Genomic DNA, 26,777 nt, shown 5'->3' on the forward strand with positions numbered 1-26,777 from the left:
TGCACAAGGTCCTGGCTTCAACCCCGAGCACCTCCATTAAAAACAGTAATAATAGGAGTTAGGAACTGTAGCCCAGAGATCTTCACCATGAAGACACTGTAAGATTCTCTGAACGCATGTAACTGCCCCAGGTTATAGTTTTTTGTTTACTTGTTTGTTTTTCAATTTCCTTTTCCCCGCAGAGACACTGGTAAGCCCCTCAAGAGTGTATGGTCCATACCTTCAGTTTGTGAACAGTAAGGAAGAGTCAAGCTGGGGAAACAGTCTCTTCTGTTGCCAGATTTGGAGGATGAGGGAACAGAGGATATAGAATAGGAGCAGGCAGCTTTACTAGAAAAATGGAAAGCAGGGTTTTGGGTGACCTCAGAGGGACTCCTCACAAGAGGCCAGCTTTGAATGTGCACTATTTGTACGATGTGTAAAATCCTAACATAAAGGGGACCCTGGTGAGACCTCAGAAGAAAAGGCAAATTATTCCTTGGAGTAATGTAGCCTCTATGTAGCCATCCCCAAAAAAAGAGTACCCACAACAATAAAACCCACAGTTACTTACACACACACACACACACACACACACCCTAAGCCAATAGGAATGAGAGTCAGCAGAAATAACAAACACAAAACCAGATCCACAAAGGATTAGCAGAGGGCAGTAAAACAATAAAGTTTAATATCTTTACAGAAATAAAAGAGAGATTTGTTTTAAAAGAATAAGGACAGAGAGGCTATGTAGCAACCAGAAAGATCTGAGAAAGAACCAAACAGCAATTCTGGAAATGAAAAAAAAATTATTTAAAAGAAGAACGTAATGGGATGGCTCAATAAGGAAATAGACGTAGCTGAAGAGTCAATTCTGAGGAATGCTGTTTAGGGGAACAGATGAAAATGTAAACGGAAGGTCAAATGGCTGAGAATTTTCCAGGATTGTTGAAATACATATCTCCAATCCAGGAGACCAACACATCGCTATCTAGATAAATAAAAAGAAATCCACACTTATACTCATCCTAGTAGAACTGCAGAACGCAGAAAATAAAGAGAAATCATTAATGGCAGCAAAAGAAAAGGCAATTTACCTGAAAAGAAATAATGATTAGACTGAATGCTGTCAACAACAGCAATGAAGACTGAAGAAAGTCAAATATTTAAATATTCAAATTACTGACAGAAATTGACAAGAATCGTGCTCCTTGCAAAATAATCTTTTTCACAAACAAGAGGAAAAAATTTTCTGTATAATAAAATTGAAAAGATTTACTGGCAACAAATTTTCCCTTATGGAATCTCTGAAGGATGTTTTTCAAATGAAAGGAAGAAATCTCCAAAAGAAGATTTGAGCTATGGGGGAAAAATGGCATACAAATAAAATCATAAGTATATTACTAAATCTACTCAATATTGAAACTATAAAATAATAATGTCTAATTTATGGAGGTCACAACAAACCATGTAGAGTTAAACAACTGGGCAAACATAGACTGTAAGCTGAGGGCTACGTTGGCAGTGGTTGAAAATAAAACAATAGACTTCAGTATATTATTTAAAGCATGGATAAATATATCCATTAGAAAGTTACAACAGTTCTAAATATATATACACCTAATACAATGGACTGATATAAAGGAAAAATTAATAGAACTACAAGAGTAAACTGACATACACTAACAAGAGTGAAAAATTTCAGCTTACCTGTCTCATTATTTATAGATCAGGAATAACATGAGAAATACAGAAAAGCTGAACAACACAATTAACAAGCTTGATTCAATGGACAATATAAAGTTCAGTCAAAGAATATGAATATTCTCCAACAATATGGACATTTACACATTGATCACGTGTAAGGCATACAAGTCTCAGTAAATTTCAGTAAATGGTTATCATATAGGGCACATTCTCTGGCTACACTTAATTAAGAAGTTAACAATAAAGAAGTGAATTTTAAAATCTCAATGTATTTGGAAATTTAAAATAGCTAAATAACTCATGGATCGAAGATGAATCAAAGTGGAAATTAAAAAATATGAAAACTAAATGACACCGAAAACTTGTAGAATGCAACCAAAGAGATGCTTCCTGGGTAATTTATAGACTAAAATGTATATTAGAAAAGGAGAAGGCTGAAAACTAATGCAATTTCCAATTTTAAAAGTAAGAAAATGCAGTAACAGATGATAACAGTAAAGATAAGAGCAGAAATCAGTTTAAAAAAAAAAAGCAAAGATACAATAGAGGATAAAAAGGCCAAATGTTGGTTGTTTGAAAATTAAAAGTAGATAAATCTCTGTAAGAATGTTAAAGAAAGAGAAAAAATATACAAATAACTAATATGAATGAAAAAGGAAATCAACCAGAGGTACAGCAAACATAGAGAAATAAGAGAATACCATCAGTAACGTTTTTCAGTATGTTTTGACAACTTAAAAGAAATGGAAGAATTCCTGGAAAAATATAACCTGCTATAACTGAGTATTAAATAAATTAAAACACTAGCTAAAAATCTTCTCAGGACCATAAAATTTTACAGACGAACTCTACTAGATTTTTAAGTAACAGATCATTCCAATCATTTACTAACTCTCCAGGTAGCAGAAGAAAAAAAAAAAAAGAACAGTATTCCCAAATTCATTCTGTGAGGCCAGTGAAACCTGTATCCAAACCAGGTATGAACAAAAAATAAGTAATGATGAAAAATTTAAAAATAAAAACTCAATAGAATTAAAAGGCTAGATGACAACAGTATGTAAGCGTTGAGATGAGTGATCGAGTCAAAGCATCCATAACTCATATTATTCAGCAGACAGGTGAAGATACTGATTACTATGAGTTTTAGTTTTAGTTTTGGTTTTTAATATGTAATCTTTTATTATTCTGTAAAAGGTAACAAAATATACTGAATGAATTGTTCCCTTTTTTAAACTAAAGTTACAAACCCTATTATCACTTACATATAAATACTATACTCTATAGCTGATCATTTTTTAGGTGTCTAAGTCCAACAATGCAGCTAACGGTTAGGCAAAAAAAAAAAAAAAAAAGAAAGAAAGAAAGAAAAAGGACAAAAAGAAAAAAGAAGAAAAAAATCAGGCCTGTTTGGCACTATGACACAATTGGGAAAGAGAAACCAGGGACACTTCCATTGGTCCCAGCCTCAGAACATCCCCACTGAAATAACTACTCTTTATAAAGGACGTGGGTGTGGGTGCAGAGAACTAGGAGTAGGGGCTGGAGGCGGCCAGCGGCCTCCCTCCGGAGCCCGCGCGGCGGCGCCCCTCGCATGGCCTCAAACTCGCCGATGCGCTGCTTGGTGTTGCCCTGCCGATCCGCCGCAGCGTCTTGTACTTGTCCCGGCCTTGCCTCATCTTCTCGTTGTGGATGATGTCATTGTGGGTCCGCTTGTTCTCGTCTCTGGCCTGGGACAGCTCATCGGTCAGCGTCATCAGCTGCCGCTGCACGCGCTCGTTCTTCTCGGCTTCGGTGATCCGCTTCTCGTCGTTGCGGTCGTCCAGGATGCCCTCGCTGGACAGCTCGGCGCTGCAGCCCGTGTACTCCGTGCCCTCCTCCTGTGGGCTCTCCCGGACGTGGTAGATGATCACGGGCTCGCATATGGCCGGCGGCGGCAGCGGCGACGTGGGGTGGGGGTGGGGGGGCAGACTTCACCAGGTGCAGCTCATCCTTGGTCTTCACCAGGTCATCCTGTGCTTCTTTGGCCCAGAGCTGCCACTCCTGCACCTCGTTCTCCTTGCGTCTCCGCGTCTCTTGCAGGAGGGTGATCTTGGCCGTGTACTCTGCGAGTTCCGTGGCCAGCTGCTCCTGGCTCTTTATCTGATCTGCCGCCTGCCTCTCCAGCTCCTCCTTGGCTCGCAGCATGGCCGTGCGGTTGGCCTCCAGGCGCTCGCCCTCCTCCTGATCAGAAGATCAAAAAGAAGAAATGCGAAAAAAAAAAAAATTTGAACAATAAATAAGAAGAAATAAGGCCAAATATATGAAGAATCACAATGAATGTCAAATGTATAGATTGATAGACTGGCTTTAAAAATCCACTATATACTGTTTACGTGTACAAGCTGACAGAAATTTTCTTCACCTGGCTTACCTGCCCTAGAATAACCTAATTATGTCCATTGTCTCTGGGAAATAAGGTACCTAATACAATAGAAATTCACAGATGTCTGAGCCAACAAATGTTACCCAAGTCAGAATTAATTTGCCTCTAAGGTTCTTGCAGCCCTTCACAGGCATGTTTTTATTTCACCAGTCACTATCCTGAGGGTGTGAGGTATTTTAGGCCAACACCGCAGTTCCTTGAGCAGTGTCTCTGGTTTCCATAAAACTGACCACTCAACCAAGCAGTTGTACAAAGCTCTTCACTGTTGGAGCATCATGGACCTTGGCATAGGACTTCAGCCTCAAGATGTCATTCGGGGGCCTTTTCTGAGGACAGTTCTTTCTTGGAGAGCCTAAGGGCTAACTTTACTAAAATCTGATTCCACATTTTCCTATCTATCGTGACATTTAGTTATGCCAATTTCATAGTGTGAGGGCCAGTCTTATTATTTAGGCTGATGTTCAGCTGTCTAGGGCAGCAAAAAAACTATCAACATCAAAGCGTGGGTGACTGTTGGCAGAAAAAATTCTATTCTAAAAGCCCCCCTAAAAAAAGAAAACAGAATTAAAAACTTAAAATACAAAGTTTACTTCCTTTAAAGAAAACAATGCTATAAGAAGAAGGCTTGAAACTTAACGGTTCATGCTGAGCACCTTTCCGTCTAGAGAAACTAACAGCTAGCTCTGTGCCCAGGCAGATCTGAGGAACAGAAAACAGCTTTCCCTTTTCTCCAAAAATATTATCCTGCAGCCTTTGGCTCTGACATTCTTACAACAGGCTACTGCAGTTAAAAAATGTTTAAATTCTAATTGTATCAAAGTAAAACATGCATCGAGTTAAAAAATATTAACACATCTAATAACAAACAGTACTCCCTTGCTCTAATATCTAAGTTGGGTTTCTCAGAAGCACCCTCTTCATTTTTTGGAGCTATTTTTTTTTTCTGATAATTACCTATATAATTTAAAATACTACTCTCACTTTGATTTTTCAGTTTTAGACATTGATTGCTGACTTCTTCGTATGAAAGATGAGCACTTGGAACTCTTATGAGAGCACTTCACCCCTCAACTTCCTCCATTTTCCCAATATATTTATATAACTTTTAAATAAAATCAATAACCAGTGTTGTATTTTCATGGCTATGAAATTACCACTCACAGCTGAGCAAAATCTTGTTCTATGACTTTATTTTCTTTTTTATGAAACTTTCTATTTTCCTTGGAGTTGACATTTGATTCATTTTTACTTGTTTGTTTTTTAAAATAACGTTCCCATCATAAATTCTCCTCAGATTCTTCACAGGAACTATAAAACCCATGATCCTATTTTAAACACTTTTCTACAAGGTAACCTATCAATTCTAGTTTGTTTCCCCCTGGAGACATGGTTCTTCAGTCCTAACCCTCTTTCCTGGTCTCCGTGGCATGACCTGGTCTAGTGCAGAGATGGCACCCTGGGACTCCCTTTTGCTTCACCATTATGTTACAGCCCCTGTTCCTTCCATTTGCTCTGTTTTTCTTGTTTACTTGCTTATTTTGCTTCATTGTCTCATCCACTAGCTTTCTGAGAAATAGTGCATAGCATGTAACATTTCTGAGACCTTGAGTGTCTAAAATGTGTTTACATCATCTTTGCACTTTTGGTTGCTTGCCTGGCTATGGATCCTAATGTTTCTTTTTCCCCCTACAACTCTGAAGGTATTGCTCAATTGTCTTCTACCTTCCAATGTCTCTGATACAAAGTGTAATGTTATTCTATCTTTATCCTTGAAATTAATGAGTGTTTTTCCCTGGAAGCTTTTTGGATTTTTTTTTTTTAAATCTCTAGTGTTTTAAACATTTTTTATGACATGCTTTGCTTGGGTCCTTTCTTTTTCATTTTGCTTGGTTCATTATTTCAATCTTAGGAAATTATTTTTTATTTTTTGTCATGTAAATTTCCCCTCCTGTGTTTTCTTTGGTCTCCTTTTCTGTATTACTGTTATTTGGATGTGGGATTTTGAATTAATTACATAATTTTCCAGAATTTTTCTTTCTTGTTTTATGTCTCTTTACCTTAGAGTCTACTATCTGGTTGATATTCCTCAATTTACCTTCCAGTATCTGTGATATTTTTTATTTTGTCTACCCTGTTTTTAAGTTTCAAGAATTCTTATATGTTCTCTGTGTCTGTTATTAATTTTTTATGGAGTCAATATTTTCTCTTAGCTCTTTGAGGGTATTAAATTCAGGTTTTAATTTTTTTTTTCTTTCAACTTTCTGCATTCTTATTTCCCCTGAATGCCTATGGCTTTTTGGTTGTAACTTTATATTAAGAAGCTGTTTGGAATATGTGTATGCAGGCAGGCCATGTCGACTAGGGCTCCTTGTGAGTTTCATAGCAGAGGCCCAGCTGTTTCAGTGAGTATTATCAAATGTCAGCATATGCAAATCTTCCCTTCATCCTCCACTCAGTCTTTTTATATCTCAAGAGAAAAGAATTCTCTAGTCTCCAGCCTTGGGGAATATGCCTAGTTGCCTGCATTCTTGCAGTTGAGTCATGGAAAAGTGGTGGGTGTCTCAATATTCAGTATAGAGGTTTTTAAATTTTACTTTTTAATTTACATAAAGTAGTATTTTTTCTTTTGGGTTTACTGTTTTATGAGTTTGACGAATGCAAAAGAGTCACAAACTACCAGCACGATTGAGAAATAGAACAGTTCCATCATCCTCCAAAATTCCCTCCTGCTTGTGCTTTGTGGTCAATTTCTCCCACAAGCCCTAACCACTAGCAACCACTGCTACCTTTACCACTCTTAAGGTTTTTACTTTTCTAGAATATCATATAAATGGAATCATTCTTCTTTACCTTTTCATGTCCAGTTACTTTCATTTGGCATAATGCACCTGAGAATCGTCCATCCTGTCCCATACATCAACAGTTCATTCCTTTGTTTGCTGATTAATATTCCATTATACTGATGTGTCACAGATTGTTCATCGATTCCTCTGTTGAAGGACATCTGGATTGGTTCCAGTTTTTGGTGATTATGTATAAATCTGCTATGAACATTTTCATACAGGCCTTTGTATGGAAATAGATTTTTCATTTCAATGCCCCCCCCCAGAGGGAGGTTGCTAGGTCATATGGTAAATATATATTTAATTTTGTAAGAAACTGACAAGCTGTTTTTCAAAGTGACTGTACCATTTTGTGTTTTCATCAGCAATGCATGAGAGTTCCAGTTGCTCTATAATCTCACCAGGATAGTATTAGGATTTGTTTGTTTCTTAAGTCATTCTAATAGGTCAATAGTGGTATCACAGGGTGGTTTCAGTTTGCATTTTCCTAATGACTAATGATGCTAATTATCTTTTCACTGGCTTATTTGCCATCTACATATCTTATTTCATAGAATATCTTTTGAAATATTTTGTGCATTTTTATAGGGGTGTTTATTTTCTTATTGTTGAATTTCAAGAATTCTTTATATATTCTGGATATATCAGTGCTTTTACAGATGTCTGATTTACAATCATTTTCTCATAGCCTGTGGCTTGTCTTTTCACTCCTATAATAGTGACTTTCACAGAGCAGAAGCTCTTAATTTTCAGGAAGTACAATATATCAATTCATTCTTGTATAGATTATACTTTTAGTGTCATATCTAAGATTTCTTTGCCTAACCAAGTTCATAAAGATTCTCTCCTATGTTTTCTTATAGAAGTTTTATAGATTTCAATCTTCCATTTAGATCATAACCATCTTGAAGTAATTTTTGTAAAGATGTGAGGTATAATTCAAGGTTTATTTTTTTCATGTACATATGTCTAATTTTCCTAGCAATATTTGTTGAAAAGATGATTCTTTCATTGTTGGATTTCCTCGTACCTTCATCAGAAATAAATTGTCCATATTTATGTGAGTTTAGTTCTAGACTTTATATCCTATCCCATGCATCTATCTTTTTGCCAATATCTCATGGTCTTATTGTAATTTTAGAGTGAAACTTAAAGTCAGTTAATATATAGCGTCAAAATTTGCTTTTTTAAAAAAAATTGTTTTAGTTCTTCTATTTCTTTTGCCTTTACATAAATTTTAGGTCAGCTTGTTGATAGATACAAAAATTCCTCCAGAATTTTCATTGAGATTGCTACAGGTAAGATTAGGTCCCTGGTGGAACAACCCAGATAATTATGGAGGACACATGTGAGATGCCCTTTGAAGCTTCTTGGAAATAGGCAAGAGAACTTTGCAAAGGTGTCGTAAGTCAGCATGCATTATCCAACAGACTTCAACTGCTCCTGGTCAAGATGGAGTAACAGGCATTTTTTCCTGGAAGACACAGACACAACTGAAAAAAACCCCTAGAACTAATATATTAAACAATGGTTTTTAAGACACTGAATATCAGTTAATGAAGAAATGTTTTCCCTGAGAAGTGCGAAACAAATGATGTGAGCACTGTACGTGATGTTGTTGGGAGTCTGGGGATGGTGCCTTTGGAATATTCTGCAGGGTACTGATAAACACATGCATATGAGAAAACTCCCGAAGGCAGGAGAAAGAACAACTTAAAAAGATTAGAGTGAACATACTTGATATTCACATGGGGTCTACATCAGTACCTGTTGCCATCCGCCAAAATGAAAAGACTCATAATCCTGGGAACATTGGGTAGAACACTCAGAAAGATCTTGCCTAAGAAGTGGGGAATAATTAGACTTGGCACCACTCTGCCTAACAAATCAGAAAAGCCAGATCCAAACAAATCAGTTTTATAATAATTTAACTGCATCCAAGAACAAAGGTTAAGAAGATTTATAGGAATACAAAAAAATCCAGCACACAACAAGGTAAAAATCTTTTTTAAAATTGAAGTATAGTCAGTTTACAATGTTGTGTCAGTTTCTGGTATACAGCATAATGTTTCAGCCATACGTGTACATACATATATTCTTTTTCATATTCTTCTTCATTATAGTTTACTACAAGGTATTGAATATATTTCCCTGTGCTACACAATACAAGGCAAAATTCTTAATGCTTGCCACTCATCAAAAATTATCAGGCATGCAAAGAAAATATGCTCATAATGCAGACAGAAACTAAATCAGTCAAAGTGGACTCAGAACTGAAACAGATGCTAGAATTAGCAGACAAGGACATTAAGACAGTTATTATAACTGTATTCCAGATGTTCAGAAAGCTAGAGGAAACACTGACCAAGTAGAAACATGCTATAAATAAAAAAAGCTCAAATCACATTTCTAAAGATAACTAAAATCTCAGATGAAAAAATTCACTGATAGGATTATTGGCAGATGAAACACTGCAGAAGAAATGATTATTAAACTTGATGACATACCAATAGAAACTATGCAAAGTGAAAAAGAGACAGAAAAAAGAAAAAAACAACAAGAACAAACGAGAATTACTGAGATGTGGGGCCACTTCAATGGCCTATTGTGTGTGAACTTCAAGTCTACAGAAGAAAGTACAGCAAGGTTGAGACAAAAATATTTAAAGAAATAATGATTGATTTTTTTTTCAAATCTAAACATGTATATATCCAAAATGATCAGTGAACCCCAAGCAAAACAAAAAACAGAAAACCAAGCCAAACCAAAAGAACTATGAAGGAAACTACATCAAGGCACATCATCATTAAATTCTCAAAACTGTGATCGGGAGAAATTCTCAAAGGGAGCCAGAGGAAAAAGGACATTAAGTAGAGGGGAACAGTGATAACAATTACAGCAGATTTTTCAACAGAAACAATACAGATGAGATGGCCATGGAACAATATTTTGAAAGTAGTGGAAGAAAACTCGTCAGTGAGAATTCTGTACTCAGTGATAATAACTTGTAAATACAAACATGAAATAAGGACTTTTTCCAGACATACAGATGCTGAAAGAACTCATCACCAACAGAGACACACTACAAGAAATGTTCAAGGAAGTCCTTTGAACAGAATGAAAATATCTGATGGAAATACAGATGCACACAAAGGAGTGAAGAGCACTGGAAATGGTAACTATGTGTGTAAATGTAAAAGGCCTCTTTCTTGTTTACTTAAATCTCTGTAAAGGATAGTTGACCATATAAAGAAAAAAAAACAATAACAGTATGGCTCCCTCCCCACCTCCCATGTCTGCCAGTCGCCACCATGTCTGCCTGGACTGTCTTCATCCTCGACGTTAAGGGCAAGCCCCTCATCAGCCACAACTACAAGGGCGGTGTGGCCATGAGCACGATTGAACACTTCATGCCTCTGCTCATGCAGCGGGAGGAGGAGGGTGCCCTGACCCTGCTGCTGAGCCATGGCGGGGTCCACTTCCTGTGGATCAAATACAGCAACCTCTACTTGGTGGCCACCACACTGAAGAACGTCAACGCCTCCCTCGTGTACTCCTTCCTCTACAAGACAGTGGAGATATTCTCTGAATACTTCAAGGAGCTGGAGGAGGAGAGCATCCAAGACAACTCTGTCATCATCTATGAGCTGCTGGATGAGCTCATGGACTTCAGCTTCCCGCAGACCACTGACAGCAAGATCCTGCAGGAGTACATCACGCAGCAGGGCAACAAACTGGAAGTGGGCAAGTCGCGGGTGCTGCCCACCGTCACCAGTGCTGTGTCCTGGTGCTCTGAGGGCGCCAGGTACAAGAAGAACGAGGTCTTCATTGATGTCATAGAGTTGGTCAATCTGCTGGTCAATGCCAATGGCAGTGTCCTGCTGAGCGAGATCGTGGGCACCATCAAGCCCAAGGTGTTTCTGTCCGGAATGCCTGAGCTGCAGCTGGGCCTCAACGACCATGTGCTCTTCGAGATCACTGGCCAGAGCAAGAACAAGCCCGTGGAACTGGAGGATGTGAAATTCCACCAGTGTGCGTGGCTCTCCCGCTTCAACAATGACTGAACAATCTCCTTCATCCCGCCTGATGGTGCCTTCAAGCGCATGTCCTACCGCCTCAGCACCCAGGTCAAGCCACTGATCTGGACTGAATCTGTCATTGACAAATTCTCCCACAGACGCATGGAGATCATGGTCAAGGCCAAGGGGCAATTTAAGAAGCAGTCGGTGGCCAAAAGTGTGGAGATATCTGTGCCTGTACCCAGTGACGCTGACTCCTCACGCTTCAAGACCAGCATGGGCAGTGCCAAGTACATGCTGGAAAAGAATGTCATTATTTGGAGTATCAAGTCTTTCCTGGGGGGCAAGGAGTACCTGAGGCGAGCCCACTTTGGCCTCCCCAGCGTGGAGAAGGAGGAGGTAGAGGGCCGGACCCCCATCGGGGTCAAGTTTGAGATTCCCTATTTCACTGTCTCTGGGATCCAGGTCCGATACATGAAGATCATTGAGAAGAGTGGTTAGCAGGCCCTGCCATGGGTCCGCTATATCACTCAGAGTGGTGATTATCAACTTCATACCAGCTAGAAGGAAGAAGAGGTAGGGGCTTGAACCCGGGCTGTCCTCTCCCCAGGTCCCTACTGCAGACTCTAGAGAGGGATGGAAGATGGGGTGTGTGTGTGTGAGGGTAGACCCTGAGTTAGCAGTGTCTTGCTCCCTGAGTCTTTCCTTTACCCATAGGCTGGGAAGAATGTTTTCCAGGCTCCTGCCCTTCCCCTCCTCCTCCAATTTTATATGAAGAAATAGAAGAGGGGCTTGAAGTCCCCCTCATGAGTGCCTTTGTGCAGTGACCTGCCTTAGGAGTTGTGGAGTGGGTCCCTCCTCCTCCACAGCTGCTGAGCCCAGAGGCCCCGCTGGCCCATTCTGTTTTAGGATGGCATTAAAAAGATAAATCTTGAAAAAAACAAAAAAAAACCCAATAATAATGTATTGTATAGTTTAAAACATATGTAAAAATAAAATGGATGCCAACAGTATCACAAAAGACAGGATGGTAGAATGGAAGTTGGAAGGTTCTTTTACCATATGTGACATGATATAATATCAAAAGTTAAAGATGAGTTGAAGATGTATACTAAAGATAAATTATTTAGATGGTTCTAAAAACTCTAAGACCACTGCTAAAATAACAAGACAAAGAGTTATGTCTAACAAGTCAACAAAGGAGATAAAATGGAACTATAACAGTTTTTCATTAATTCAAAGGAATGCAGGAAATGAAGAATGGAAAACAAGAAGATGAGCAAATAGCAAGATGATAAATTTAAACCTAAACATATACTTAATCACATAAACTTAAAGGATTTAAACACTCGAAATGAAAGACAGAGACTTTCAGATTGACTAAAAAAGCAAGACTCGACCACAGGCTGCCTACAAGAAACCAACACAAACAGATTAAAGAAAAAAGATGGAAAAGGAGAAATACCATGCTGATACTAATCTAAGGAGAGCTGGAGTGGATATATTAATATCAAAGTTGACTTTGGGACAAAGAATATTATATTGCATCAATGCAGTTATTTCATAATGATAGAGACTTCAATTCATTGAGACTAGAAAACAATCATAAATGTTTTTAATAAAAGAGCTTCAAAATACACGAAGCAAAAAATGGATAGAACTGCATGGAGAAACAGACAAATCCACAAACATAATGGAATTGATAGAAGTGGGGAAAGTATCTGTAAGCATTTAGATGATTTGAATAATGCTATAAATCAATTTGACCTAATTTATTAAGCAATGAATGACGGTTCAATAGCAACAGAATACACATCCCTTTCAAAGGTGTATTAACTATTTCACCAAGAGGGATTGTGTCTGGAGCCATAATAAAGTCTCAACAGGTCTGTGATCACAATGGAATTAAATTAGAAATCTGTAACAGAAAGGTCTCTGGAAAATTTCTGAATATTCAGAAACTAAATAACACACTTCTAAATAACCCATGAGTCAATTAAGAGATCAAAAAGGAATTGGAAAGTATTTCACACTGAATGAAATTACAAACAGAAAATATCAAAATATATGAGATGCCATTAAATCAATAATTAGATAATTAGAGGGAGATTTAGAGCACTAAATGTCAATATTACTAGACAGTAAAAAGGTCTCAAATCAGTGACCTCAGTTTCCACCTTAAGAAATGAAAGAGCAGAGAAAATTAAACCCAAAGTAAACAGAAGATTGGACGTAATTGAAGATTAGAGTGAAAAGTGAAAAAATAATAGAAAAAAGCAGTGACATTAAAAGTTGAGATTCTTTGAAAAGACAGATAAAATTGACAACCCTCATATTTATCAGAAAAAGATGAGACACAAATGACCAACATCAGAAATAAAAGAGGTGACATAACTATAGATTTTACAGATAATAAGTGGATAATTAGGAAATATGATGAAAAATTTTATTCCAATATATTTGACATCAAGAAAATGAACAAATCTCTTGAAAGACATGAACCACTAAAGCTTGCTCAAGAAGAGGTAGATAATTTGTCTAGCCCTATATCTGTCAAAGTAATGGAACATATAGTTAAAAGTCTCCCTAAAACATATTTCCATTTTCATTGGTAAATTTTGCAAAACAATCAAGGGAGAAATAATACCAATTCTATATGAATTCTTCTGGAATACTGAAGCATAGGGCATACTTCCCAGCTCATTCTGTGTGGATAATACTACCCGTATACCAAAATCAGACAGATACATCTCAGAAAAGAAAAATATAGTGCAATATCCTTGGTAGTCATAGATGTAAAATCCAACCAAACAAGAAATCAAATCTAACAATGTATATTAAAGAAAGATAATATATTATGACCAAGTGAGGCTTATCCCAGGAATGCAGAATTGGTTTAACATTTGAAAATCTATCAAAATAATTAATCATATTAACAACTGAAAAAGAGAACTCATGTGGATACCTCAATATACATACAGAAAAAAATCTGATAAAATTCCATTCCTGATTAAAATTTTTTTTCTCAATGTGATAAAGGTTTTATATAAAAATTCTATGGCTGACTTCACACTGATGGTAAAGGACTGAGTACTTTCCTCCCAAGATAAGAAACAAAGCAAGGATGTCGACTTTCACCACTTCTATTCATCACTGCATGGACTTTTCTAGCCAGCACAGCCAGACAAGGAAAAGAAATAAAAGGCATCAAGATCATAAAGGAAGAAGTAAAATGTTTTATTCACACACGACGTGACCACCTATGGAGAAAAATCTGATGGAAATGTATAAAAATGTTGCTAGAACTAAAAACTGAATTTAGAAAAGTTACTGGATACAACATCAACATACAAAAGTCAATGTGTTTCTATATATCAGCAGCGAACTGTCAGAAATTGAAAAAGAAAAAAGGTATCATTTACATCAGCACCAAAATGATGAAATATTTGGCATAAATCTGACAATGTGCAAAACTTATACACTGAAAACTACAATCTGTGCTGAGCGAAATTGTAAGAGATCTAAATAAAAGGAGAGATATATTGTGCTCATGGGTTGGAAGACTTAAAATTGTTAAAATATCAGTTCTCTCCAAATTGATCTATAGGTTCAACATAATTCCAACATAGAAAAACAAGCTGAGGGCTAACCTTTTATTAAAGCTTCTAAACCGCAGACTAGAATTGGCTTTAGAAGAAATTATGGTCACGGTTGCCACTGCATTAGATACACTTGGCTTTGCAAGGCTGCCAGTAACTCAACTTGGCTTCACTGCTCCTGCTGCCAAAACTGATTCCACTTGTGAAGACTTTGCCTTGAAGTCACAGCTTCTGCTAAAAGCTGAAACCCTTCTCCACCTCTTTCCCCAGTACAATGGATTCTTCATATGGAGCTCATTTCTCCTGTGGCTCACTTCTGAACTGAAGTCTTCTGTGGGTGTAACAGACTCCTGGTGCCAAGTTACCTGCCTGTGCTCAGCTACAAAGGACCTCTAGCCACATTGAGCAAGTGAGACATCCACGTTCTTTTTTTTTCAGTGGCATTACAGGGGATAGAACCCAGGACCTCGTGCATGCTAAGTATGCACTCTACCACTGAGCTCTACCCACCTCCTGACATCCACTGTTTTAATCTTGAAAAGGTGGAACTTACAAAGTGGAACATTTCCCCAAATTAGAAGGGTTTTCAAAAGCGTTGGGCAGCCAGAAACATATGCCCCATTTTTAGGCCAAATACTAAAAATAATCAACATAAAATAATTGCACTTCAGCTGTATTTTAAAAGAAACTCCCTAAATTAGATGTGTAAGAATCCTTTTGTTAGTTCTCAAGACAAGAAAGGCCTGTGTTTTTGTGTAGGATGTACATCTATCTCCACATCCCTCTGATCCACTTTAGTTTCAAAAACTGTGCAGGTGGCATTCAGGAAGACAAAATACAAAAACAAAAAATAGCTTAAGGGATGCAGAAAGTCTCCATCAAAAGTTTGAGAAGAAATGACCTATTTCCCTTGGCCCCATCTGCATTGCCTCCCAGGGAGTCACCAAGAAAATGGAGAAAGGGGGCCACGCGTGATTAGCATGTGAGCAGTCACGGACCACCTCCTTGGACGTGTTTCAAGAAGAATTAGTGCCTGGGTCTTGGGGCTTTTCCCTCACCTCATTTCCCATTGTTGTTTTTAAAAGATTCAGAAGTTCCAGGGAAAAAAAATCTAGTCATTGTTAACATTGCTGTTATAGTTTAGGGCATTCCTGGTGTTTGGGGGGACAAATTGGTGAGTAAGGTTTGAAAGCATAGTACCTTTCTTCATAGACGTCTTGGGTTTTTTAAAAAATAACTTTTTCTATAGCTTTATGTGGATATAGTCTAAAAATATGTAATCTGTTTCTCCAGGCCACCACCAGAGCAGAAAGTTAGTAGACATACACACACACACATATATACACGAATAGGTACATACACATACAGTATTTATAGATTTGCTCCCCCACCCACACCCGATTGGGGGGCTTGAATCCTCCACCTAAAGACTTTCCTCACACCCTCCTGAGGAGTCCAGCTTCAGACCAAAAGCCTATACAGGATTGTTCAGGGCTGAGAACAGGCATTACCAAGGCTTTGCCTGGCTGGCCCCACGGCAGGAGTCTGTCCCCATCACACCAGCCTTGGTGCACAGCCACCGCATTGCAGTTTTCCAGAGGGAGTTGCAGTCATGACTCAGGACCCGCAGGCCAGCCACCCTCACCTGCACGTCTGCCTTCCTGTCGCCCAGGCACCTCCATTCAGAGGCCTCCTGATGGGGGCCTTGACTGAGCACTTTTCTCAACTCTGCATCAGTACTTTTCCATCCCTAATCATTCCTCTTCTCCCTCTTTCCCATTCATGGGTCCTTAAAAACGCAGGAGCATTTAGCTCAGGGATCCTCAGCAGTGAGGCTGTCTCCCTCCCTCCCCCCATCTTCACTGATCCACCTGACCCCTGCCCAGTGCCACTACGTTGGGGACAATAGAACACTGGGCAGCCATGCCACTTTTGGCCCCTTGCTTGCACTGTCACAGTAAATGAATAAAGGTTTGATTGTTTCTTTCAACTTGTCTGTTGTCTGAATTGGTCACCTCCACCCCTGGTTGTTCAGCAGCCCCTGCCCCAAGACACCCCGATTATTTCTGAGCCTCTGCGGGGTTCCTTCAGGAAAGCTACTCTCAGCTCCTTGGCAGAGCATGAGGCTTCCATCTGGTCCTGGGAACTGAACAGTGGGGAAGTGGCCTCTGCTCTCGTGTTGCTGCCAGCACAGGTGCCATCCCCAGCAATGTGCATCCCCAGCTGGCTGGCCATGCTGCCCCGGGGGCTGGGGGGACTGCTGGAGTTTTCTGTTGCTGACCGTCTCCACGATCTCGTCTATGCCTGCTGCATTTTCTGTGAAGGAAGATTCCCCTCCCCTGTGTGTATACCCCCCATCACTAAGGCTCATAGTAGGACTGCTTTTGTTTGCTTAGGGACCTGGAGATGGTTTTCATCAATGGCTCATTCAGTTTTATTAGTATCTTTCTCTAGGACACAAGGTGATGGGAGTGAGAGGAACATCTGAGTGACAGACATTTACTGTTGTTCAAATTACCTTATTCCCTGTGACAGCCCAGCTTCCTCAAACCCCCCCTCTCTCTGAGAATGGGGCAAGTGTTTGTAAAAGTTCTTTCTTGGCTTCTGTGGTTGGCTCTGTTCTTCACTCACTCAACCACCATTCTGTCCCCAGAGTTGGAGCGGCTGGAAAGCGATCTTCATTTCCCACGTTCTTTGACCTTAGGTTCAGGATTCAAGGGTTCACTTACGACAGACACTTACACAAGATGTAGATGGCAGAAGTGAGGCAGAGCCATCTTCCTCTCGACTACAGCTGTTTCTGCTGGGAGAGAAGGTCACAGAAGTGAAAAATTCCCTGCATTGGCAGTCTCCTGCTTTCTGAATGTCCGGAAATGGCTGCAGCAGTGCAGAGGAAGCGAAGCGTTATTTTGAACGCATAGCTCCAGGGGCAGCCTCAGAGGTCATGGCTGGCTTGAGGGTTCAGTTTTGTATTTTCTACATGGCATTTCTGGAGTTTCAAGTCTCCAGTGAATAGTTTTTCCTACAGATCTTCCAATGATTTTGTGAGTACCTAATTCTGGACATTGAAGCACTATTTTCTTAAAATATCCAGAGTAATTTCTGTTCCTTCTCCTGAACCCTGACGGATGTACGCCTCTTGTCAACAGACCTCTGGGACACAAGCTTCAACTCAAGTTGGAACATTTCGTTTCTTACCTTAACCCTACCCATCCCTCACTGTATGAATATTTCTCCTTTGATATATAATTTTTTCCAAATGAGCACTGAGAAGCATGTATCTTCTATGGAGTTTTAACTAAGATATCTAGTTCCAAACTTCAGAAGTAGTCCCTAGAGAACAGATACTGTGTATTTCTCCTTTTATCATTTTAATGGGACTGTCCTGGAGACATTATGACTTGCGTTTCTCATATGTCATGGTCTCTTCAAAAATTTTTTTAAAATTTTATTTATTTTTAATTTATTATTTTTAATTGTAGTATAGTTGATTTACAATGTTGTGTTAATTTTTGGTGTACAGCAAAGTGTTTCTATTATATATAATCTTCTTTTTCAGATTCTTTTCCATTATAGATTATTGTAAGATAGTGAATATAGTTTCCTGTGCTATACAGTAGGACCTTGTCTTTTATATTGATTTTATGTATAACAGTGTGTATCTTTTAATCCCAAACTCCTGGTTTATCCCCATTCCCTTTCCCCTTTGGTAACTGTAAGGTTTTTTTCCTATGTCTATGAGTCTATTTCTGCTTTGTAAACAAGTTCATTTGTACCATTTTTCTAGATTCCACATATAAATGATATCATATGATATTTATCTTTTTCTGCCTGATTTACTTCACATAGTATGATAATCTCTTGATCTAGCTATCTAGGTCATGTTGCTGCAAATGGCATTATTTCATTCTTTTTTATGGCTAAGTAGTATTCCACTGTGTGTGTGTATGTATGTGTGTATGTGTATATCCAGTCACCTGTTGATGGACATTTAGGTTGCTTCCATATCTTGGCTATTGTAAATAGTGCTGCTATGAACATTGGGGTACACGCATCTTTTCAAATTAGAGTTTTCATCTTTTCCAGATACATGCCTGGGAGTGGGATTTCTGGATCATATGGCAACTCTATTTTCAGTTTTTTAAGGACTCTCCATACTGTTCTTCCTAGTTTGCCATGGTCTTTTACACACAAATCTGAAGACTAGGTCAGGCATCTTTTTTTTTTTTTAAGCAGTTGCAAATGAAGACATATAAACCTAGTGATTATTATGGTGGACTGGACGATGTTTCAAGTGGTAACATCATCCCAGGTCAACTCCATGTACTGTAAAAATCCCTAGGTTTTTGCTCTGCTGGAAAGAGCAGAAAGAGGCAGGATTGTTGAAGTGCAGGTTCGGGGCCTTGGCCGTGTCTCGGCTCCATGGCCAGCCAGTGGTTCTTTCTGGGAACTACGCCTTATGTATTTCTGCTGCAGTGTCAAAGGGATTTCTTACTGTATGGTGCTATATCCAATTAATTCAGAAGACTAAAAATACAGCTTGAGACACTGGAATTTGTGACTGCAGAAGTCTCTGGCCAAGGTTTCTGTCCTGGCACATTAAAATAACATTACTGCATCAGAAGAAAACCCCTGGGCAAAAAGCAAGGAAGGCAGGGAGCTACCTCTTTTTAGGTAGTAAAATGGTGTGAGGTTTTCAATTTTATGTAGCACAGCTCTTTCAGCACGATATGTTTTCAACTGTCACAGGTATTTGGGGCATGTAACCTGGCCACTTAATGATTTAAACTGCAGTGCCTGCTAAATTAAGTTTGTTGCAGGAAGGGATCACAGTGCCGCTTAATAAAAACCAGGAGGTATTTTTGAGTGTGTTTTCATCAATTTCTTTGCTATTTCCTCTGAGTTGGAAAATGAGAGACAGCTTGCTATTTTTACAACAAAGTCAAGGCTGATTTTTGGATTGCTGTTTCACCAAGCAATGAAAGCTCAACCAGCTCACAGTGGTGGCCATTGGTAGTTACCAGTGGCTAATGCTTATATATATTCCCCAGGCCCTACATCTCCTGCAATAAGTGAGTGGCAGTCTATAATTCCCATGTTCTTTATTATGGGGCGAATTATACATTCCCATCTTCTTGTTCAATTTACTCCTTCTGGACATATCTTAACCATACTTAATGCTGGCTGCTTTTTGGGTGGAAAAGGCTGAAAAGAAGATGACTTTGAATAGTGTGCAAGATGGATACAACTTAAGCATCACCCTGCCATTTCTGTATCCTAGAGGTGGGTGGAGAAAAGCCGCAGGTGCATCTCCCTGCCAGAATATATAGTAGCATATTTTTGGAAGATTGTATAATGTAGTGCCCATTATACCATTGGTTTCATGAGATAATTATGAAGCACTAAAGCAAATCAGCATACTAGACTGGCTGAATATGCTAACATTCTAATTTTGTATAGAGGGTGATTACGGTTATTATTATTTATGGAGTGCAGTAAGTGTACATAATGCTTGATAAACACGCAGGCAGACAAGGGCTCTGCCCAGTGCTGTCTCCGTTCTAATTGACCGACTTAGACAATGGAGATAAATAAAAAAAAAAAGCTACTCTGTGCAAAAGTGGAAGGAGACCAGGTAGAAAATGAGGTTAACGAAATAAGTGTTCCTGAAGGACCAAAGGATGAAAGCGTACATTCTTTTAGATGGAGGCTGAAGCTGCCCCTTACAGTTCAGGGAGAATCCAATCCTGTAACTAAATTCACTGACAAATACTTCCTGAAACCTTTTAAGAAAGTTTAAGCAGTTTCTGTAAATTCAGCTCTCCACACTTGCCAGGGTCTAGCTGTCTGGATTTCCTAGATCCCCGAGTACCACTCACAGGGACTTCACAAAGAAAGCAGGAAAATAAAAAAGGTACCAGATGGCAGGCTTTCTGAGGGCAGGGACCAAGTCTAATAGGCATCTAACCTTCTAAATCCTTTCTCTTGGCTAGGATTTTTCTGGCCTGGATGCCTGTAAGAGGAATAATGAACACTTGTAACTAGCAGCATAGTTTACATATAAGCACATCCACATATAGAAGTGCCTCATATACAAACCCACCCTATAAAAAGTCTGCCCTTTGAGGAAGCCTTTCCTCAAATTTGAACTGAAAACAATGACAAATTCTTTCTTCACTCTTGCTCTGTAGGTTTTATAATGTGGCGACAATGTTCCTTGATGCCAATATAGTCCATTTAGGATGAGTGCTCTGTAATTCATGAAAAAGCATCTCCAGGGAATGGCCTAAGTCCTATTTGAAAATCTATGGTGAAGTGTAATTACAATATATGAACACATGTATAAGTAAAATGTTGTCATTATTTTTTAATGTCATAACACCAGCCCCAAAATCCAACTTTCATCATAAAATTATTGCTAATTTATAGTTGTACCTTGGAAGTCTTAACTATAAATTAACATAATTACATGTCAACTACTTGTCTTGGCTGCAACAGTTTTGAAATTTGAATTTATCACTTTAGGACTCTAACTTCTCAAAAGAAATTAGACATTTAGATTTTGTCTTTGGGGTTAACTACCAAGATTGGAGGGCACTACACAAGAAGTTCAAATACAAAGCCATTAATATATCATGAAGCATAAAATATTAAGAGCAAATCCAAATTTTGAGAGAAGTTTCAGGAAAATCCCCAGTGTTTTATACCAAATTTGCTATGTTCTAAAGACAGTGTTTAACATTTTCGATACTGTTTTCTTTATCATGAGCTATTTTAGGCTCTTTTTAAATGTCTCCCTAGAAAATGTATTACATAATTGAATAGATTTGTTAAAAATAATTTTGACCATAATCTATAACTGATATAGATATGAAATATGTGTGTTAACTGGTTTTTAGGTAAGTCCCATGTGAAATAGTTTATATCCTTATTCTTGCCCTTTTTTTTTTTTTTTTTTGCAGAAAATGAGAAGTTGTATCAAGGAGCTTATTTTGCTCAGGGACAGCTTTTGGAAGGACAGAATTATGAGTGTCCAGAGTTTTGACAATATGTATTTGCTACGTGTTTGATTTAGAGACTTAAATGGTTACAGAGTGTATTATGAAAAGCCATTGCTATATTAAGATAGTGTACCCCCCCCCACCAGAACATCCCCACCCCCACACCAAAGATTGCTATCCCTTCTTTGTAAACTTAGTTTTCTGGTGCTATGGTAACTAAGGATTGGTGTGTGTAACTCTGTGTGTGTGTAGCTGATTTTCCACCTGTCCTCTGGAATGTGCCTGATAACTGAACTGCCTGGCCATAGGTATCCTGTTTGGGAGCACAACACAAAAGCATTGGGTTGTAGCCTATTAGGCCAAATTGGCAGTGACTGGACCCTCATGAGCTGTCCTCACATTGATTAGGGCGAAGACCAGGGTGAGTTGAGCTAACAGTTTCTTACCTTCTCAGAAATACATACACTCAAGTTAAATGATATGCTGCATTCTGAACAATAGTAAAATATTTGTAATACCCTCTGGACAACGCATCTGAGTTCCAAACACGAAACTTTAAAAACAAAACTTTTCAAACATGTAAATGTCAACAGACAAACATGAAAGAATTCTTATAGAATAAAAGTAGCAAGTGATGTTTCTATAGATCATTTTAACGCCCACTCAGCTATCGACAGTTATTCTTTTGAGAATTGATTTTTCCTTTTCTCCCCTCCCTTTCCACCTCATACAAAAAATATATGCATAAATACATATAGAGAGAGTTTGTTTAACATTGATGGCATATGAATTAGTTTAAAACAGATTTTAAATTGTAGTTATTTTATACTCTTTAAAACACAATTAAAATAAGTCACCATATATTTATGAAGTGCCTGCCATTTACCAGGCACTGTGCTGGGTCCCGTGGAAAGGAAGACAAAATTCTTGCCCTGGAGATTATAAATTTAGGAGGAAGACAGATATGCAAACAACCAATCACATTAGAATGTGAAAAAAGTTACCCTGCAGGTGTGAACCAGATAGGACAGGAAATCAAGTAAGGAGCGCTCAGGCCTGCCACATTAAATAGCCCTGACTTAACCATGGCTGCATCAGCCAGGTTGTCATACCTGCTAATACAGCATCACTAATTAGCTGTTGACATTGAGCACCGAGAAGCAAAATTGTGACCCAAGTTAGAAGGTTCACATGTACCAGCACAGCTGCCATGTCACAATCTTGTTTTCAGGCTTTTTCTTTGCCAATGACTTGCTCATTCCCACACTATTAATCTGAATTAACATTTTCAGGAACAGTGATTCCTACCCAGGAACTGCTGTTTCTGAAATGCACAGAACTAGGACCCATTTATGTAATGCCTTCATGATGACAGGGTGTCTTTAAATTTATATATTAAAAAAATAGGACGGTTGCAAGAAGACCTGGAAGCTGGTACCCCATGTTCTTCTCTGAAATTCCCTTGTCCTATGTTCTAATTAGGAACTTGCTGCATCTTTACTTATTTTAATTATTCTATTTATTTGTTCACTTCAACCCGTAATTAATCCACAATACTGCCTAATTAGCTAGAATTCTAATTTTCAAATCTGGGAGTTCCTAAGATTATTAACTTTAAGGCAGTAAACCAAGATTCCATACTTGCTTCTATTTTGTTCAACTTCCTTGGAGATTCAGGATTGCAATGAAACTTTCTGCTGCTTCCACTAAGTCTGATCCTACTTTTAGCAACTTTAAGAAGTTGAAGTTACAACGTGCTTGTGGACAGGGGATCTTTTTCGCCCATTCTGTTTACTTCCCATGTCCCACCCTCACCTTCTTCATTTTAAATAGGTGTTTCCCTGAGTGAGGCATCTCGGAGATCAAACAGTGCTCTGGATTCAGGAAGGAAGGCGCAGTTAAAAGCCAATTCCACTCGACCGAGGCAAAATTTCTGGCTGCTCTCTTGGTCACTGCAGTGCGAGTCTGACGCCTCGCTGCTGACAGCGGATCCGGTCGAGGCGGGAGCTCAATGCACCTTTTGCTCCCGCCCGGGCTGGGCAGAGCCGCGGGGCACAGAGGGCTGCAGGCGTACGGAGCCCCGAACTCTGCCTCAAAGATGGCCATGTCGCTGCTGAGGGACAAACGCTCCAGGGACAACCGTTAGCCTCCCTAGAACCTCTTGAAGACCCTTCATTTGGCGCCTCTGAGGAAAGTCTCTTCTATTTTGCGCCCCCCTCCCAAGGATAACTATTGAGAATGAGGAAAGCGCGGTGGACTACTCAGGCCCCCTTCAGGACTGAGGTCCTGGAGGGTGACGAAGACTCACACCGATGATCTCAAGGGACTCGGCTCCGAGTTCTAACCATCACGGCCTCAGACCCACAACCCAAGGGCAGGCTATGGCGTATCCAGAGTCCGGCCTTGGCCTGACCTCTTTCTCTGGTTCCGGGTGCGTTTGCCCAGCTACTGGAAAACTGCCCCCGGTTCACGTAGGGCGGGGAATTAGGCAGGGAAGGCCCTGTCCCTTTGATCCATTTGCAGCAACTTCTCAGTTCACCAGGGTCGCGGGCTACATGTGTGCTGGGAGTAGGCGAGAGGGTTCCTTGGCGCACCAAAGTGGGCTCCCCGCTAGGACCTTGCAGCAGGAGTAGAGGCCAGGAGGACACGGAGAGCTCCTGGTCCCCATCCCGCCTCTTCCCTACAGGAGTGTGACAATAAACCCTCCCGCACGGTTTACTCCCCTATTTCTCCTAAACCTCTAGTGCAGCATTTTAAAGGAGTCTAGTGCATCCTCAAACTTTGGGGACTGGAAAAAGCCTGCCCAACTCCCGCTCTCCCATCGCCCCTATCGCGTTAGTCCAGTTTCTTCGGTCGCTTCCAAACTCGGTGTCCGTAGTATCGCCGCCCCAACCTGGAAGCGAGCGCCCCCGGCTGTTCACGGCCGCCCCTCGGAGCCTGTTTGCAGGGAGCTCGGCTTCTGGCTCGTCGCAGGATCCAGCTGCGGTTCCGACTGGTCCCCAGGCCTCCGAGGCCCACGCGCGCGTGCACACACGCGCTCACACTCCCCGCTCACACTCGGGCGTCCTCGATCGCTGCACCCCACCCTCCGCGGGGTGGAGGGTGGGGGTGACGTCAGGACTGCAGTCCCGAGGAGAGCGGCTGGAGAGGGCCGCGCGCTCCTCGCCTAGGAAGCTGGAGGTGCACTGGGGCAGCAGCCGCTCCCGCGCTCCGCCCTCTCCTCTGCACCCGCTGTCACGCTGCCCGCCCTGGGGGAGCCTCGGGAGCCGCCAGGTGAAAGTCGGTTCCGAGGGAGGACGGCGAGGGTGCTGCAGTCCTGGCAGGCACTGAAACTGCAACTCGGACAGAAGCGACCCAGTGGAGCAGCAGGGCGCGCGGCCCCGTGCGCAGCAACCCCGGGCGGCGGGGGGCGGCTACCGCTCGGCTCGCCGCCCGGCGCGGCGGCCAGGACTCGGCCCCGGGACTCGGACTCCGGGCGCACTCGCCCGAGAGCGACCCCCCACCCTGCGCATTTCGCAGCGGCCCTCGTGTGGGGAATGCGAGCAGGCCGGCTCCGGGTCGTCGCCGCGGAGCAGCTGCCTGTGGGAGAGCAAGAAGCGGCGAGGGGGCGGCAGCCTCGGCCCGAAGTAAGTGCAACAGAAGTTTGCATCGGTTTCCCCGCTGCTTCCCTGGAGCGAGTGGGAGGCTTATCTCCTGCCCTCGCTTTCTGAGGATAGTGAGGGCAGACTTGCGGGAGAACCTCCCCGGGAGAGAAAGTGAGCAATAACGGAGGGGCAAGGACCTGGAGGGCCGAGGGGGAGGGGTCCCGATGGTGCGAGGGGGTGCCAGAGGAGGAGACCCTCAACTGCGTTGAGGGACGTGAAAGGAACCTGACCCTGGGGACCTCGGAAAGGGAGGCATTTGGGGAGAGTGAAGGTGGAGGTTGTCACACCTTCTCTGGTGACCTTGGCGTGCCCCCCTGGAGTGGCGAGCCAGGGGCTTTTAGGAGAATGGAGACGGGTGCGCCTGTAGGAGATGGTGTGGCTTCTCACACGGGGCTGCGCGGGGGTCATCGCTGCAGGACGATGGAAGACGCCGGCAAGGGGAGGGAGAAGCCAGCCGCAGGCAGCGGGTGGGGACGCCGGACAGCCCGGACTCAGGGGCTCTGAGGGGGAAGTTGGGGTCCTCTGAGATGCTCCAGCCTCGACCGGGGAGACAGTGGTCTAGGGAGAAAGCAGGTGTGACGCTCCGGGTCGCTACAGTTGCTGCGGGCCGCCTCTGGGGCCTCGGTGGCTAATTCTTGTAATTGGGCAGCTTCTCTGAGGGCGACAGCGGTTGGGCCTCCCAGCTGCCACCCCCACCCTCACCCCCGGTTGCCCTCCCGCACCGCCGCGGGTCCCCGCAGTCGTCAGGCTGTTCCCCGCGGCCGCGAGGGCTGCGGAGACGCGGTCTACTCAAGAGTCCCTCGGTTTTCTGCTCTCTTGTCGCGGCATGTTCAGCTCTTTTTGGTTCCCTCTTCTCTAACTGGACTCTTGAAGGAGCTTTTATTCAACCGATCAAACTTCTAATGGGGAAAAAAGTTCACGGAAGCTGCGCTCCTCCCTGGAGCAGAGCCCCGCAGAGGGCGGAAGAGGGCGGGGCGGGCAGCTGGTCCACCGTCCTCTCACCTGGGGAGGGTTCAAAGGGAATTTTGTATTGACTGGGGTGCGATTTTTCTGGAAGGGCAACGAAGGCATCGTTTTCCAGAGTAGGACCGTCAGTGCCTAGGAAACCAATATCCCCCTCAGCTTCTGGCACCAAGGGTACACATTGTGGGGTGAGGGAGATTGTTAATTAAATGCCATTTTGGGGGGAGAAGTCATTCATGATGCACAGTTATTATCCAATTTCATTTACTCAGATTCTTGCATTTATTCGTGCAAAACGCTTTATGAGGCCCAGTATGTGCCAGGCATTGTGTTACACGCTGGGGCGCTGGAAATGATTGGTGTGTGGTCCCAGTTGTCAGGGAGGTTACAGTCTGTAGAGGAAGTGGTCTGAAAAGAGGATGGAAAAAATATACATGCATACAGGAAAGGGCAGGTGATACCTGCTTTTTACTATAGGGATTCACTTCCAGCTTCTTAATTGTGGGGTACAACATCTGCTAGATTTTGTCTTCCCTGAAGTCAGGGACATTATTATTCATCTTTGATGCCCAGAGGCCATCCCTGTGCCAGGCACATAGT

At 41.4% G+C, this 26,777-nt stretch overlaps 1 protein-coding gene and 1 pseudogene across 1 annotated transcript; one reads left to right on the forward strand and one right to left on the reverse strand.

The window, feature by feature from the left end:
* Nucleotides 1–3,159: 3,159 nt before the first annotated feature.
* LOC105101606 (ezrin-like) lies at nucleotides 3,160–6,982 on the reverse strand (annotated as a pseudogene).
* A 3,280-nt stretch (nucleotides 6,983–10,262) lies between these two features.
* Nucleotides 10,263–11,536, forward strand: LOC105101604 (AP-1 complex subunit mu-2-like). The gene is given in 1 exon segment (XM_064479237.1): nucleotides 10,263–11,536. A coding segment is annotated over 1 exon segment (1,272 nt). The 3' UTR covers nucleotides 11,535–11,536.
* Nucleotides 11,537–26,777: the final 15,241 nt, after the last annotated feature.

This window comes from Camelus dromedarius, chromosome 26 (assembly GCF_036321535.1).
Source record: "Camelus dromedarius isolate mCamDro1 chromosome 26, mCamDro1.pat, whole genome shotgun sequence".
NCBI classification, from domain to species: Eukaryota; Metazoa; Chordata; class Mammalia; order Artiodactyla; family Camelidae; genus Camelus; species Camelus dromedarius.